Source organism: Otolemur garnettii, unplaced genomic scaffold (genome assembly GCF_000181295.1).
Source record: "Otolemur garnettii isolate 467f Iridium unplaced genomic scaffold, OtoGar3 scaffold00022, whole genome shotgun sequence".
Classification (NCBI taxonomy): domain Eukaryota; kingdom Metazoa; phylum Chordata; class Mammalia; order Primates; family Galagidae; genus Otolemur; species Otolemur garnettii.
This window is the reverse complement of record NW_003852417.1, coordinates 9,383,195-9,399,973: the sequence shown is the minus strand read 5'-3', so window position 1 is coordinate 9,399,973 and position 16,779 is coordinate 9,383,195. Positions and strand designations below refer to the sequence as shown.

The window sequence follows — 16,779 nt, the reverse complement described above, 5'->3', positions numbered from 1 at the left end:
AAAAAAAAAAAAGTAAGATTAGATTCTTGAAGGCAGCAGATATCTGGCCTGAGTTTTTGTATCTAATCAGCCAACCTGTGCCTCTTTAGACAACAATTTAAGCCATTCACATTAATTGGGAATTTTGGTAAGCCTGGTAGAATTTTGGGTATCGAGTTTTTCAAAAGTCCAGTTAACATTTTTAGTTTTTTCACCACTGTGGAAGTTGGATTTGGTCAAAAATTTCTGAGTGAGTTTACTTTGGTGGTAGAGGATTGTGCTGGTCCTTATGGAGGATAGGTCTGAGAATATCCTAGAGAGCTGGTTCAGTTCTGGCAAATTTCTTCAACATGTGTATGTCATTATAATATTTAATTTCTCCATCATAAATAAAGTTCAGTTTAGCTGGATACAGGATCCTGGGTTGAAAATTATTTTGTTTTAGGAGATTAAAGTTCAATAACCATTCTGTTCTAGCTTGAAAGGTTTCAGCAGAGAAATCTGCAGTCATTCTAATATTCTTCCCCTTGTAGGTTATAGTTTTCTTATGTCTGGCTGCTTTCAGAATTTTCTCCTTTATGTTAACTTTGGCAAAGTTAATTATAATGTGTCTGGGATATGTCGTATTCGGGTTGAGTTGTGCTGGGGTTCTGAAACTGTCTGCTATCTGAATTTCAGAATTTCTTGGCATATCTGGAAAGTTCTCTTTGAGTATCTCATGGAGTAGAGCATTTGGGCCTTTCAAAGGCACCTCATCACCTTTAGGAATTCCTATAAGGCGAATATTAGTTTTCTTCAAATTGTCCCAGAGCATTCTGAGAGAATTATCTGTTTTTTCTCTCTACTGCTCTTCTCTTTGAGCTTTTGGGAACGTTCAAAAGCTTTGTCTTCAGTGTCAGAAATTCTTTCTTCTGCCTACTCTATTCTGTTTTTGAGGAATTTTACTGTATTTCTCAGATCTTTGAGGGCTTCAGGTTCTTACCTCAATGTGTCAAAATCTTTGGTGATTTTGTCTTTGAATTCATTGAATTCTTGAGACAACTTTTGAAATGCTCCTTGAATTTCTAATTCCAGCTTTACCTCCATTCTATTAATCTTATTTGCAATCCAAATTCTGAATTCAATTTCTGCCATCTCAACCATTTGTTTATGAATGGGATCTTCTGGTGTGTCCACGATGCCGTTCCTTGGGAGAGTTGATCAACTCTGGTTATTCATCTTACCAGAGTATTTCCACTGATTCCGCCTCATGATTATTTTACACCATTGGCTAGATGAGCAGATAAGGTAAAGTTGGGTTAGGGAGGCTCCTAGAGTAGGGATTAACCAGCCCTTTGCCCAAGAGCTGGGACTGGTGTCTGTACCTTTTCCCCTAGAGCTTTGCAAAGGACCTGTATAGTGCTATAGTGTGAGACACTGGGGACCTCCTTGGTGTTGTAGGGCTAAGTGGCTCTTGTTTTTAGCTGGTTTCTGTCTAATCCTAGTGAATCAGTAACTTTGTGTTGAAGTCTCAGCTGTGGAGAAATACCAGCAACTAAGTCACCCCACCCGCCATGGGCAACAGCTGGAAAAGGAAAATCAAACCTTCCCACAACCACACATCCAGGGTACCACTTTGGATAGTCCTTGGGTGATTGAGCCTGGTCAAGAGTTCCAAATCAGTTGTCTCAGTCATCACCAAGTCTCAAGTGAGAGAGTTCAAAAGGTCTCGAGCAACTAGATAGCAGGGGTCTGCTGGCAGCTCGAGTATGACTCACTGTGGTGCTCCGTAGAGTCAGAAGGACCCATCTAGCAAATAAATTAGTCTGGGAAGGTTGATATCTCCTTCCCCACCTTGCACCTTTGTCACACCCAGTCACTGGTAACAGAGGGACTGTGATCCAGTTCCCTCCAGTGAGCAATGCTCTAGCAGTTTGCACCTGCCTGAGTGACAGAGAGATCTTACTCCTCTGCTAGACTCCCGCACTGTGCCACCAGCTGGCAGGGGGAGCTGAAGCCTATGAACCTTACATGCTTAATGGAAGCTGGGGTGATTTACTCAGTTCCAGCCCTGCCCCAGGTTGATATTGCTGCCACTTATATTGTCCAGAATTAGTGTTTCTGTCCCTGCTATATTTCCCTGCAAGCCGGGCTCTGTTTGAGTTCACAGAAACTGCAGCTCAGCCCCGCTCTGTGCCAGTGTCGTTCAGCCAATTCTCATGGACCTGGCATCTCTGTCTTTTCTGCATTCTGTTGGGACAGGTGGAGTTAGAGCTCACACTCAGCTATCAGTGTCTGTTTGTCCCTGGGCTGGTGCTTTTGCCCCATCTGCTTTTGTCTTCAGCAGTGTTCCCCTGGGGACCGAGTGCTTCTTAGGCTCACTAAAGCAGCACTTCTGACTCCATTCCACCCTGGGAGTATGTCCTCTCCACAGCTGCATGTTGTAGTCTCTGTCCCTTCCTCAACCCACCTGGGAAGGTACTGCCTCAGGCATACCCCTTACTCACTGACAGGCGTTTCCCCCAGATCTGTTGTTCTGCCAGTGGCTGCCACTGGTTGCCAAGAGAGGCGGGCAGTGTCTCTCCAAAATATCCCCAGGGGTGTGAGCCCTATTGTTCCTGCCGCTGCTGCTCTGTACCGCAGGGCTCTGCTTCTCCCTCTCCATGTTGGTCCACAGTCCTCTTTACCCCCATGTCACAGAATCAGCACAGACCTGCAATAGCCCATACCTTGTCCATACCTCTGGAGAAAACGCCCCAGAATATGGACTCCATGGGGGACAGGCTTCCAGACCTCGGGGTAAGAGTGGAGGGGAGTGTTGGAGTTCAGAACTATTGTTTGTTTCCTTGGGGTTGCCTCAGCAGGGTTGATGTGCATTCTTCAGCCTTCTTTCTTGGCTCAGCTCCAAACCATCAGCTTACTTAACAAAATTTGTCCTTTAACTCTCCTTCTGGACAGGAGTCTCTGTGGAAAGCTGGCTCCAGTTGGCCATCTTGCCTCCACCCCAATTAATATATTCTTACCAAGAATTGTAATTGTTTTTATTTTTGTTACTAAAATACCTTTTCTTTCAGATGAAAATAAGAAAAAGTATTTCTGAAATTCGGGAACTTGAGAACATAGAAGAACACCAGTCTGTAGATATTGCAACCTTGGTAAACACTTTTCTTCGATTTCAATGTAATTTAAATGTTTAGAATTAAATGATCATTTAGGTTAATGGCAAAAATTTCTGAGCTTCTTTTAAAAATCTTTTAAATCAAAGCTTCTCTTATGATTGCTATCTCTATTCACTGATAAAGTGGAAACTAGCTGGTCTTTAGCCTTCAGATTTCTTAATATTTTATGTATATAACTTATGTGAATAATAATTGATTTTGTCTTCTACTGCATGAAATAAAACTTTATCAGAACTTAATTGTGGGCTCGGCACCTGTGGCTCAAGTGGCTAAGGCGCCAGCCACATGCACCTAAGGTGGCGGGTTCGAATCCAGCCTGGGCCCGCCAAACAACAATGACAGCTGCAACCAAAAAATAGCCGGGTGTTGTGGTAGGTGCCTGTGCTCCCAGCTACTTGGGAGGCTGAAGCAGGAGACTCGCTTAAGCCCAGGAGTTGGAGGTTGCTGTGAGCGTGATGCCACAGCACTCTACCCAGAGGGACAACTTGAGGTTCTGTCTCAAAAAAAAAAAAAAAAAAAACTTAATTGTGATTCAAATCAGTGGCTCATGAAACTAAACTGCTAAGTTAATTAGTATCACTATGAATTGACACAGTTGAAGGACCATTTTTTAGTCAGGTATAGTCTCTCTCTTTTTTTTTTTTCCAAAGTAGGGACTTTCATTTTAATTTATCACATGTTTGTTACTCTCTATTTATTCAGGCATCTGTTTATGACCTTCAGTTTAGCTTTTCTTAATTGCATTAAACAGTGAATTGGATAAATTGCAGTCTTATTAAAATGAATATTTAATGAGTGTTTGCTCTGTCTTAGACAGCATATTCAGTGCTGAGGATTATAGCAATGTACAAAACAATGTTTTGTGATGATGAAGCTTTCATGAAAAAATTTATCTTCATTTTTTAACTAGTCTCGTTTTCTCCTTTTTATTTTTCTTCTTTAATTCCTTTTATTGATATATTAAACTTCCTAAAAGTATGGATTATATCTTATTTATTTTTATTTACTTGACTTCTAACACATTATCTTGTATAGGATCTATATTTATGTTCACTAAGTAGATTTGAGGAAGTAAAAGGAGTAGCTAGTATAAAAGTTATTCCTTTTGGCTATGATCTCCAGCAGAATATTGTTTAGCTTGTCTCCTAAGTGCCATTCCTTTGTATTTTTGAATCTGTTGTCTTCTATTTCCTGATGTGTCAAGAGTATGAAAATTCCATTGCTCTTTTATTTGTGTTTGATCTGATTTGCCTATAGACTCTAGTTTTTTCTCTTTCAGAATTATCTGTATATATTTTTTGTTTGATAACTTAATGTACTTTAATGAACTCTTTAATATTATCAGGAAGATGAGGCTCAAGAAAATAAAAGCAAAATGAAAATGGTGGAGAAAAATATGGAGCAACAAAAGGAAAAAATGGAATATCTTAGAAGTCTGAAAATAGAAGCAGAAAACAAGTATGATGAAATTAAATTGAAAATTAATCAACTATCAGAGCAAGCAGATCCACTTAAGGTATATATTGTTGGTATTCTGATAGATGTGCATTTATGTTTTAGTTTTATATCTACAATGTACTTCTTGGATAGTACATTGAAAGAATTTTTGATTAGGTGTAAATGTAGCCACAAAAAAATGAAATGTAAAAAATGGTAGGAATCAAACTTCTGTCATTAGTTCAGTTAATATAAAACACTTATGCTTACAGATTTAGGAGAATAAATTTCCCTCTATTTCCCCCAGAGGATAATAGCTTTTGTTGCATCTTTATTTTTGTGATTGTTTTCAGAACCAAGGACATTTTGTACATCTATAGATACTGTTTCTGTGCCTGCGCATTTTGTTTTCTCACCTTTGCTTCAGTAACTAAAGGATTAATTGCTATACTATGGAAAAGCCATCTTGAAATAAAGTGCTGTTCAACTCCTGTTTATCAGTTTATAAGTCAGCTATATTTTAGGCTGAAGTCAGTTGCTATTTTTTGAGAAAAAATTTAACATGAAGTTTTTATAATAGAAATTGTATTATCCCCTGTAAATCTAAACAACAGAGAGAAAATAGACCGAAGCAAAAAAACAGACCGAAACAAACAAAATGAACTTTGCCATAGGGATCTCTGAAACTACAACAAAATAGCTGATATTTGTGTTACTCCAGTTCCAGAAAGGGCAGGGCAGAAAAAGTTCTCAAATAAATAATGGCTAAACACTTCCCAATTTTGGCAAAAAGCGTTTTCTCACTGATTAAATAAAGTGAGTGAATCCGAAACAGGATAAACCCTAAATAATTCATAATAAAAGACATATCATAGTCAAATTTCTGAAAACTAAAGACCAAGTATTAAAAGTGGTGAGAAAGAAACTTTACCTATATGGAAAAATCATTTTGAATGGACAGGAAATTTCTCATCATTAACCATGGAGGTCAAATGGAAGTGGTACAACATTTTTCAAGTGTTAAAATAAAAGACCTACCAACTTAGAATCCTGTATCCAGCAAAAGTATTTTTCAGCAATAAAGGGAAAATAAAGACATTCCATAGATGGCAAACTTACAGGTAGTTTGTTGGGAACAACAAAAGAGGGAATCTTGGGCCATTAGGAATGAAGAAAAATGAGATAAAAATATGGGTAAATGAAATGATCTTTCCTTTTCTTCTTGAGTTAATAAGATTATGTTTAGAGAGCAAGCAAAATGTTTGACTTATATAGAAGAATTATTTAAGAATTATATTAAAAATAGGGATGAGTAAAGGAAGGTAAGATTTCTGTACTCAAACTAGTAAAATAATGATATCAGTAGATTGTAATATTAGGTGTGTAATACCTATGGCAACTACTAAAAATAACTACATAATGAGAATATACTCAAAAATGGATTAAATAAATCAAAATGGAATCCTAAGAAAAAGTTTAACCTCCATATGGCAGGTAAAAGAAGACAGATTAATAAAAAAACAAAGTAAAAATAATGATGGATTTAAGCTCTAACATGAATAACGTTACATTAAATATAAATGACCTAAACAAAAGACAAATAAGGGCAGAGTTAATTAAAATATAATTGTATGTTATCTATAAGATGCTTGTGTCAAATATAGCCATATGGGTAGACTGAAAGCAAAAGGAGGAAAATAATACAATTTAAAAGCAATAATCAGATGAAGGCAGAAGAACCTATATTAAAATCAGATACTATAGACCTCAGAGTAAACAAAATTACTAGAGACAGAGATGAACATTATATAATGACAAATGGGATCAATCCACAAGTATACATAGCAGTTCTCAGTATGTTGTGTAAACCCAGTGTCAGAGCTGCAACATAGGAGAAGCAAAGTCTGATAGCGTTCCCTCAACAGCGGATAGAACAACTACATACAAAATCAGCCGTGGTATAGAAAAAATCAGCAGGATTTATGTATTGTTCAGTAAAATTCACCCATTCAAAGTATACGATTCACTGGTTTTTAGTATGTTTAGAGTTGTACAACCATACCCACAATTTTAGAACGTTTTCCTTATGTGAAAAAGAAATAGTCACTCCCCTTCTCTCCTCCCCACAGCTCTCGAGACTATTAATCTGCTTTCCATTTTCATAAATTCACCTATTCCGGACATGTGAATGAGTAGAATCACATGTGGTCTTTGTTACTGCCTTTTTCCACTTAATGTTTTCAAAGTTCATCTGTACTACATGTATCAGAACAACTTCTTTTTTATTGTCTAATAGTATTTACGTTTTTTTTTTCATTTATCAGTTGATGGACATTTGGGTGCTGCTGCTATGAACATTCATGTAGAAGTTTTGTGAGGACATGTATTGTCATTTGCTAGGATAGACATTTAGGAGTGGAATTGCTAAGCTATGTGCTTAGGCTACATTGTGTGGGACTTTGAAAGTGTTTTCCAAAGCAACTGTACCATTTTATATTTTCACTAACAGTGTTGGAATGTCTGAATTTTTTCCACATGCTTGCCAGCATTTGTTGTTGTCTGCCTTTTTTATTTAAGCCATCTTAGTGAGTGTGAAATAGTATCTCATTATGATTTTGATTTGCATTTTCTCTGTGGGTAATACTTTTGAGCAAAAATATGAGTTTTTTTGTTATTTGTTTATCTTCTTTGGGGAAATGTCTGTTCAAATTGCTGCCTTTTAATTATTGTGAATATGTCTTATTTCTGAGTTGTATTTTGAATTTGTGTTTCCTGTTTTTCATTGTATAGTAAATGTTTTCATTAATTTTTCCTGGTATATAGAAACATCACTGAATTTTGTATTGACCTGTATCCAGTGACATTTTTAAACTCACTTGTTAGTTTTTAAGGTTCTTCTTTTAGAATTTATAAACAGTCATCTCTCTAAATAAGTTTTACTCTTCCTTTCTAATTTTTTATGTCATTTATTTTCTTGTTTTAATTGAACTAGTCAGGCTTTCTAATACAATGGTGAATAGAAGTAATGGGACTAGACATCCTTGCCTTATAGTAGATCTTAAAAAGAAAGCATTCAGTATTTCATCATGAAATAATGACCGCTGTTTGTGTTTGAATTATCCAGTCTTTGTTGTTCATATTTTCCTTCTTTGGCTTACCAAGGCTGTTAGTGTTCTTTTCTAGTCTCTTTTTCTTGTTTATTAGATGTGCCTCTTGCTTTATTTTTCCAGTGACTGCTCTGCATTATGACGTCCATTATACCTTATCCTACTTTACCACTATGTATTTTTAATTGATTGTGGGAGAGGCTCTTCACAGTTGTATTTTATGCTCAAAATTGTGAATTAATGGGCTGGGCATCGTGGCTCATACCTATAATCCCAGCACTTTGGGAGGCTGTGGTAGATGGATCGCCTGAGTTCACCAGTTCGAGAGCAGCCTGGGCTAGAGTGAGACCCCATCTCTAAAAATAGCCGTGTGTTGTGGTGGGCGCCTGTAGTCAAGCACTCAGCTACTTCAGAGGCAGAGGCAAGAAAACTGCTTGAGCCCAGGAGATTGAGGTTGCTGTGAGCTATGATGCCATGACACTTTATCAGGGGCACAAAGTGAGACTGTGTCTCAAAAAAAAAAAAGAAAAGAACTGTGAACTTACACCTTCAGATATCAGTTATGTTAAATCATTGTTAAATTTCTTTGCATTCTTCTCCCCCAACCCACCTTTTAAAAAAATCAGATGTTTCTTGTTAGGTTACCTCTGTAAATTTATAGTACTGAATTATTTTAAGTTATGGTGGAAATTTTTTAAAGCACTTTTTAATTTGTAGATTATTTTGGCTTTATTCAAACAGGATGAATTAAACCTTGCTGATTCTGAAGTGGATAACCAAAAACGAGGCAAGCGGCATTATGAAGACAAACAAAAAGAACACTTGGACACCTTAAATAAAAAGAAACGAGAACTGGATATGAAAGAGAAGGAACTAGAGGTTATCCACAGTGTTTTTTGTATTTTTATTTGTAGCATTAGTCATAATTATTAAAGTGTGTTTTCCCTAATGTCGTGTTTCCAAAAACAGACGAGCTGTCTGAATTTCTATTTCATACAGAGTAACAGGTGTTTGGGTGAACCAACAGAAGAGGCTTAGGCAGCCTCAAAATGTTAGGAGTTAAATAGGCAAGACTGCAACAGATCCGTATCATGCCTCTGAATGATTTAGAAAATTACACACAGTCTGGGCACACATAGCCCCTTAAATACTCAAGTTGGCATGCAAAAAACCACTTCAAGTCAAAAAAAGATGCCCCATCTTCTAAGTAATTAGGGTGTAAGCTGGGCTGGATTTTAGTTCCTGCTAGATATGCCTATGACAGCTATAAGCAGTAGCCCTGGTTTTAGGAGAATAAATTAAAAGCAACCTTGTTTTAAATAGAACAGTTGGATTCCAACATTGCTTTCATGTCTTCAAGAAAATGATTTAAATTCTGTAATCCCTTTCCTTCCATGTTTGTTTGTTTTCTTATTTAAGCTCAGTGTTATGAATATAAAGTATTAAGTATAAAAGTACTTTGCATTTTCTAATCTTTTACAAACATGAAGGACTTTCCATTTGAGTGTTCAATAGCATTAGTGTTCAGAGTCCATCCTAAAGCACAGAGAAAACTATGTCTGACCTCAGTTCCCCGGGTACTAAACTTCTTGTAACTGCTGCTTTTAAATTGGTTTCACTAGGAAGTTGTAGTGATCTTACAAGTTATTAAAGATACACACATAGGGTAGTTTTCTTTTGAAGAATTATAAGGACTCTGGACTAGATCTTCAGTATAAAACTTAGGTAAATAAGTTGATATGAAATACAATTAAAATACATTTCTGAAATATGAGTTCAGAATTTTACTTTGCATATGTTAACACAAACACTATAATGAATTTCTATATCAAAGAAGATTTTTAAAGACATTAGTAATCTATTTTCCTAGGAGAAAATGTCACAAGCAAGACAAATCTGCCCAGAGCGAATAGAAGTAAAAAAATCTGCATCAATGCTAGACAAAGAAATTAATCGATTAAGACAAAAGATACAGGCAGAACATGCTAGTCATGGAGATCGGGAGGAAATAATGAGGTAAGCTTTTCTACTTTATTACCTCATCCATGCATATCACAAAAACTTAAAAAAAAACTTTATATATAAATCTTAAATTTGGCTGAAGTTTTAATATGGCAAAGAGTTATAGTTAAACTGATCTTTTATGTGTGTGTTACTATGTATTAACAATAAAGAGTAAGTTTTTTCTTAATTATTACAAAACTCATTGAAGGACATTTTAACACCAGTGATTTTTTTATATCTGTAAGATTCATATACAGAAGAACATGTTCAGCTTCACAAGTAATCAAAGAAATGGAAATGGAATTAATTAGAAGCCAGTTTTCAAATACATAGCACATCAGATTAAATAGGATGAAAATAACACTAAGGCTCTAAACCAAAGAGGTTTTAATGAAATGGATATTTTTACATTTTTGGTAAAAATAGAAGTTGTAATATAATTTGAACACAGGTTCTAAAGAAAGAGTGCCTCAGTTTGAATTACAATTCTACTACTTGTCTAACATTGGCAAATTATCTAATCTCTGAGAACCTTATTTATTATCAATAAAATGGTTATAATAGTTACTTTATAGGGCATTATGAAGATTAAATAATCCATAATAAACAGTATATGGGAAACAGTATCTCAGTTATTATTAAAGTTTTCCTGAAAAGCACTTAAGTAGTATGTGTCAATTTGAGAGAATATTTTACCAAAATTTCAATTGACCAAGGACTTTGTGGCTGTAACATAGTCCAAAGTGAGAAAAATAGGCTCAGCGCCAGCCACATACACCAAAGGTGGTGGGTTCGAACACAGCCTGGCCCAGCTAAACAACAATGACAACTGCAACAAAAAATAGCTGGGTGTTGTAGTGGGTGCCTGTAGTCCCAGGTAGTTGGGAGACTGAAGCAAGAGAATCACTTTAGTCCAGGAGTTTGAGGTTGCTGTGAGCTGTGATACCACATTAGTCTACTGAGGGCAACATAGTGATATTCTGTCTTTAAAAAAAAAAAGTGAGAGAAACAACTTTGTGTTCTGAGATGTTTATAATACTGAAAAATTAGAAGTAATGTTCAGGTGTTAAAGAATGGTTAAATTACATTAGAAAATTACAACTATTAGATTTTCTGAAGATTGTTTTATATTAAAAAATGTTGATAAACGTCTCAATTTTATTTTCAAAACCATTGGAAAACAATAGGAAAAAATCATCAAAATAGTAAGAGTTTCTTTTTTTTACAAGGAGCACATTATGTTTAAAAAATACAGTGTTAAAAGAACAGTGAGGCTCGGCTTCTGTAGCTCAAGCAGCTAAGGCTCTAGCCGTATACAGCAGAGCTAGAGGGTTCGAATCCATCCAGGACCCGCCAAACAACAATGGCAACTACAACCAAAAAATAGCCAGGTGTTGTGGCGGGCACCTGTAGTCTCAGCTCTTTGGGAGACTGAGGCAAGAGAATTGCTTCAGCCCAAGAGTTTGAAGTTGCTGTGAGCTGTGATGCCCTGGTACTCTACCCAGGGTGACAGCTTGAGGCTCTGTCTCAAAAAAAAAAAAAAAAAAAAAAGAACAGTGAAAAGTTTCATTTCCTCTATTTTCATCATCTTCATCACTTTTCCTTCCTTTCACTGTATTTTACATGTTAATTTATTTGCTTTCAGTGTTTCTATATGAAATGCAAAATAATGTGAGTATATGGCATGCTGTTTTTCATCCTTGCAGATACACAAGATAGCACACTGTGTAACTTATTCACAGATTTTTTCTTTGGTTTTTATTGATAAATACAATAAAGATGATTTTCTATAATATTTTTAATAATTTTATGCATGAAACAAAGTTTTATTGAACCATCAGAAAAGCAGATGTATCACTGTCTAAGCCACCCATGTAGACAACCTGGTTGTTTGGCATCACCATCCTTCCTGACTCTGAATTTATATACAATCAGCCGTCATTTTCGTAACTTACATGCAAAAAATATGACATAAATACCTGGCATGTGTAGAAAAAATATATTACAGCTGAAGGGGGATGACCTCTTTTTTCCCTTGGGAAGACTGAGTAAACCACATGTTGTATGTCTTTGTTTTGATTGTGACCCATCACATAAAGTCACACGTGGGGTTCTCACTTGTAGTATCATATGGTTGAAAAGTTTTGGATTTGGGAGCATTTCAAATCTTGTATTTTCAGGTTAGGAGTGTTCACTCTGTATAAGAGAGGACGCTTCCCTCCAACCTTACTAACAGTATAAGACACATACTGTGAAGTTTTTAAATTTTTCCTTATCTAGTGCCTGACAAACGGTAATGTAATTTTAATTATATCCCATCATTATAAATAAAAATCAACCTTTTCACATATTTAAGAACAAGTTTTATACCTTGTAAATGATTTATAATATTTTTATCATTTTTATAGTATTTTTCCCTCAAATTTTAAGTTTTTAAAATATAGTAGAAATATTAGCCATATGTTACATATTGTTTTTTTCTTAATTTGTCATTATCTGTAGAATTTGTTTATATTATTTTGTGGGGCTTTTTTCCATGTAACAGTAATTTTTATTTACTTTGATTAGTCCTTGTATTCCATTTGGATTTAGGGTTCAAGTTAAAAAGCATTTCTGTACATCTAGGTTGGGGAAGTAGTCACCTCTTTTTTCTTTCATATGTTTATTCTTTACATTTAGATCTTTGATCTATTTAGAGTTGATTTCTGTGTATGGTGTGAGGAATAGATTTTATCTTTTATTTTTCTGTTCTGTAAGGTCTTTCCTTAGATATAAGTTGGATATGCTTTCTTCTCTAGTTACCATTTTGTCTGATTTTTTGCCCTTTTGTTTTTCTTATTTGTGTTCTCAATTTCCATCAGTGTCTTTCCCCCACTGGCCTCTCAGTTTGTCTTCATACCTTTTCTGTTTGTGGTGGTGGTGATCCAACCCCGCCTTGGATTCTGCTTTACTTCCTGTCGTGTGGTTATCACCTTCTGTTGTTTATTCTCTGAGTTATTTATTTGCTTTTTCAGTTCTTATGTCTCTTTGAGGTGTTGGTTTCCGGTAGTACTTGTCTTACTGTGTTCAGTTACAATTTCCATCTGCTTTGTGGCAACACTGTTCTAGTAAGTTTTCTTTATCTATAGGAAGGTTTTGCTGCTCTTCTTCACCTCTTTTTTCTATAAATGTCTTCACATCAGTACTGTATTTGGGCCTTTTTTGTTACTCATTTTTCTAATTGGTAGGATTTTCCTGGACTGTTACTTGAGAGAATGAGAGGGGTAGCTGGGGGAGCCTGGGCCAGGGTTATCTTTCATACTAAGTCAGGAGCTCCCTAACTATAGTAAAAGGCTGTTACCCTCTAATTGCACTTCCCAGTGGCTATGCTTTCTCTGAAATTCTAATGCTGGACCTGTGTCCTTCTGTTCCTCTGTTCCTGTGTAACTAAGGGAAACATTTCTTCCAGAGTGACCCCTTCACATTTGGGAATTGTGTGTGTTGCCAACACACTCAAGATCTGCCTTCTCTGGGCCCACCAGGGCACTCGCTCATATATTTTCTTTGCCTTCTGCAGGCCTTGTACTTTGTTCCTTCCCAGTCAGGTTAGCACTCTTTCATTCTGTAGCACTGTCATTCCAGGAGTATATTGTGACTGGAACTTCATGAAAATGATTGCTGCTGGCCTTCGTACTCGCTGTCCTCCCTGTTCTCCCTGGTTAAGTTTGAGATGTTACTCTTCTTAGTTGTTTGTGTATGGTGTTTGTTTTTTTTTTTTTTTTAACTTAATATTTTGTTTATAAAATAGGCAGTATCAAGAAGCAAGAGAAACCTATCTTGATCTGGATAATAAAGTAAGGACTTTAAAAAGGTTTATTAAATTACTGGAAGAAATTATGCATCATAGATACAAAACATATCAACAATTTAGAAGGTAAGTGCGTTAAAAATATTACTACATGTTATATATTTTTGTGAGGTTTTGTTTTTGGCCAGGGCTGGGTTTGAACCCACCACCTCTGGTATATGGGGCCGGTCCCCTACTCCTTGAGCCACAGGCACCACCCAGCTTATCTAGCTTTTCCACTCTATGAGTTATGCTTTACTAGGTAGCTTGTAGCTGACTGTTTAATTAAGTCCTTTGAATGGCAGCTCATTGGTTCTAAAACAGCCTGTTTTCCCCTTGGACATTACATGTTCTTACAGAGATTTTGGTAGGACCTGTTGAGGCAGTTATTTCAGCTGATTAACATGATGTACTAGAATGGTGTAGCTCTGTGAATGCAGAAGCTTTTGTTTACTGTTGTATCTCCAGTGTTTATAACTGTACCTAAAAACAGTAGCACTTGTATATGTTGATTAACACATTAACTGCAATGTATTTAACTTATGCTGCTTTTGAGCCTGGGGCCTTGTGAAGCATATATAACTGACTTATTTCTTGACCTACTTTGACCTAATAAAACACTGTGGCCCCATGGGAAAAAAATTTTTTTTCTCGTATGGCAGTCAGTTTGTTAAATAAATGAATACAGGATCACGTAAACAGACTGTTATTAACATTACCTAAAGATGCGCAGATTCACAGGGATTGACCGACCCCATCTAGTGTCACAGTAACAGAAATAAACCAGGACAGTTGATAGGGAAGGGCATTAATATTCTTGCACCTGGAGTGGCCCGAGTCCTTCTGCTTTCTCCTGTTCTTCCCTGCTGTCATACTCTCAGCAGTGTGCTTTTTAACCATCTTTATACCCTAAACTCCATAATCTTAGGACTACAGAAAATATTTTTTAATCATATACTTAGATGTAATACTTTGGGAAAATTGAGAGAAAGCAATAAAGAAAAATAGGTTTCATCATATTCCTTAACTAAACCACAGGTTGGTTTTTGAAATGCCTGTTTCAGTTGTAGAGGCATGTTATTAGGACTTGAAGTTATTTGCCCCTTGAAGGCTACTTTGAAGTAAGTTTTGTTAGGTGGGATAAAGCAGCCTTTGGTCAGGGGCTAATTTTTTCTTACCTCTGAAGCAATATTTTTCTGAGTACTCTATCAGTATTTCGGGAATTAGGAGATTTTCATGCTAGCCAGTGGGAACGTGAGCTACTCCTGCATTTCTGTGAGCTTTGGGGATTGCTTGTACTACTTCTGGGTATTTTCTCTTCCAGCCTTAGGTGGTGTCTACAAACTCACTGATTAGTACTCAGCTCAAGGCTGGAACAGAGCCCTTTGTGAATCCAGTGGAGTTTCTGTGGGCTTCCTCAGACTCCCAACTCTCTCTTCTCAAATGTGAAGACTGCCAGCTCCACTTAGGCTTCCACTGTTCTTTATTTCTCCCTTGACTCTTTCCATGAGTAGTAATTTGGGGCATACATGGGGCTCAGTTTGTTGCCCATCTTTCAGAGATCATTTCTCTAGAACTGCCTGCTCTATTAAATATCCTAAGTCTAAAAACTCGGGTTGCTCGTATTTTGTCCAGAGTTTCAGTTTCAGGTAGAAGAATAAACCCATCTCTATTACTATATACATCTTTTCCAGATATGGTAGGATTTATTTTGATATTAGTACTCAGACACTTGTATTTAAAATATTTTTTATTAAGTATTGGTCTTACGGTTTCCAGGCCCACCTCATTTTATTGTACTTCACTGTGTTGCACTTCACAAACTCTGTTATTTTACACATTGAAGATTTCTAGCAACCCTACCCCAAGTCTGTCAGCACCATTTTTCCAACATCTTGAGTTCACTTTGAGAGGTTAAGGACTGAAAATGAGAAATTATTCCATGACGTGAACGAAAGAAACTGGGGTCCAGGTTCTATATGGGCAACTTGGCCTTTATTCATTTGGGTGCAAGTAGGCTGAGTCTGAAAAAGGAGTCAGCACGTGGGTTGAGGTGGGTGGGAATGTAAGACTTTGGAGGTTCAGAAGGGTAGGGATGGGCGCATTCCTTCCTTCCTGGGTGGGACATTCTTTCTTGGGCAGGTCCCTACAGGTCCTATTTGGGCCATTCCCTACATTTGGCCCTATCACACTTGATGTCTCTGTGTCATATTTTGGTAATTCTTGCAATATTTTAAGCTTTTCATTATTATTATCTCTGTTATGGTGATCTGTGATTATTAATTAATTAATATTATTATTGTAATTATTTGGGGGTAATACAAACTGCCCATTTATGATGGCAAATTTACTTGATAAATGTGTGTTTCGATTTTTTCACCAAATGGCCACTCTGCAGTCTTTCTCCCACTTCTTGGGCTTTCCTACTGCCTAAGACACAATGGTATTAATATTAGGCCAGTTACTATCCCTGTAATGGCTTGCAACTCTTCATTTGAAAGGAGGAAAGGAAAAAAGTGCATGTAGGAATTGAGCTAGGAAGCCTCTTGAGTCAGGTTAGCAAGTTCAAAGGAAAAGTTCTAGAAGGAAATTAGAAGTGCTACTCCGGTGAATACAGGGAATGACAAGAAAGAGAAACAGCTTTACTGTGGACATGGAGAAAGTTTTTGTGGTCAGGATAGAAGATCAAACTAGTCACAACATTCCCTTAAGCCAAACCCTAATCCAGAGCAAGCTTTTAACTCTTTTCAATTCTGTGAAAGTTGAAAGAGGTGAAGAAGCTACTAAAGAAAAATGTGAAGCTAGCAGAAGTAGATTCATGAGGTTTAAGAAGAAGAGCCATCTCCATAACAAAAGAGTAAAAAGTGAAGCCGTTAAGTGCTGATGGATAATAAAAGCTACAGCGGTTATCCAGATGCTGTTTTAAAGTTACCTAAAAGGTCTCTCTAAGATAATTGATTAAAGTGACTGAACTAAACAACAAATTTTCAACATAGGTAAAAAGCTTTATGTTAGGATAAGATGTCATTTCAGATTTTGACAGGTAGAAAGGAAATCTATGCCTGGCTTCAAAGGACAGATTCTTCAGTAGGGATTAATGCAGCTGATTAAGTAGAATCCGTTGCTGATTTACCATTATGAAATCCCAGAGCCATTAAGGATCATGCTAAATGTATTCCACTTGTATTCTATAAATAGAACAACAAAGCCTGGCCATCATCATATCCATTTAAGCATGGCTCACTGAATATTTTTATCTTTTTTTTTT

The 16,779-nt window shown here is 36.5% G+C and overlaps 1 protein-coding gene across 4 annotated transcripts in view; it reads left to right on the top strand.

The window, feature by feature from the left end:
* The window catches only part of SMC6 (structural maintenance of chromosomes 6), an 84,100-nt gene that overhangs the window by 50,760 nt on the left and 16,561 nt on the right, over positions 1-16,779 (top strand). For all 4 annotated transcript variants that reach the window (XM_023511861.1, XM_003787408.3, XM_023511860.1 and 1 more), the window contains exons 20-24: positions 3,033-3,113; positions 4,483-4,653; positions 8,423-8,560; positions 9,552-9,697; positions 13,473-13,598. In XM_023511861.1, coding sequence (XP_023367629.1) covers positions 3,033-3,113; positions 4,483-4,653; positions 8,423-8,560; positions 9,552-9,697; positions 13,473-13,598 — 662 coding nt within the window. The remainder of the gene's footprint in view (positions 1-3,032; positions 3,114-4,482; positions 4,654-8,422; positions 8,561-9,551; positions 9,698-13,472; positions 13,599-16,779) is intronic.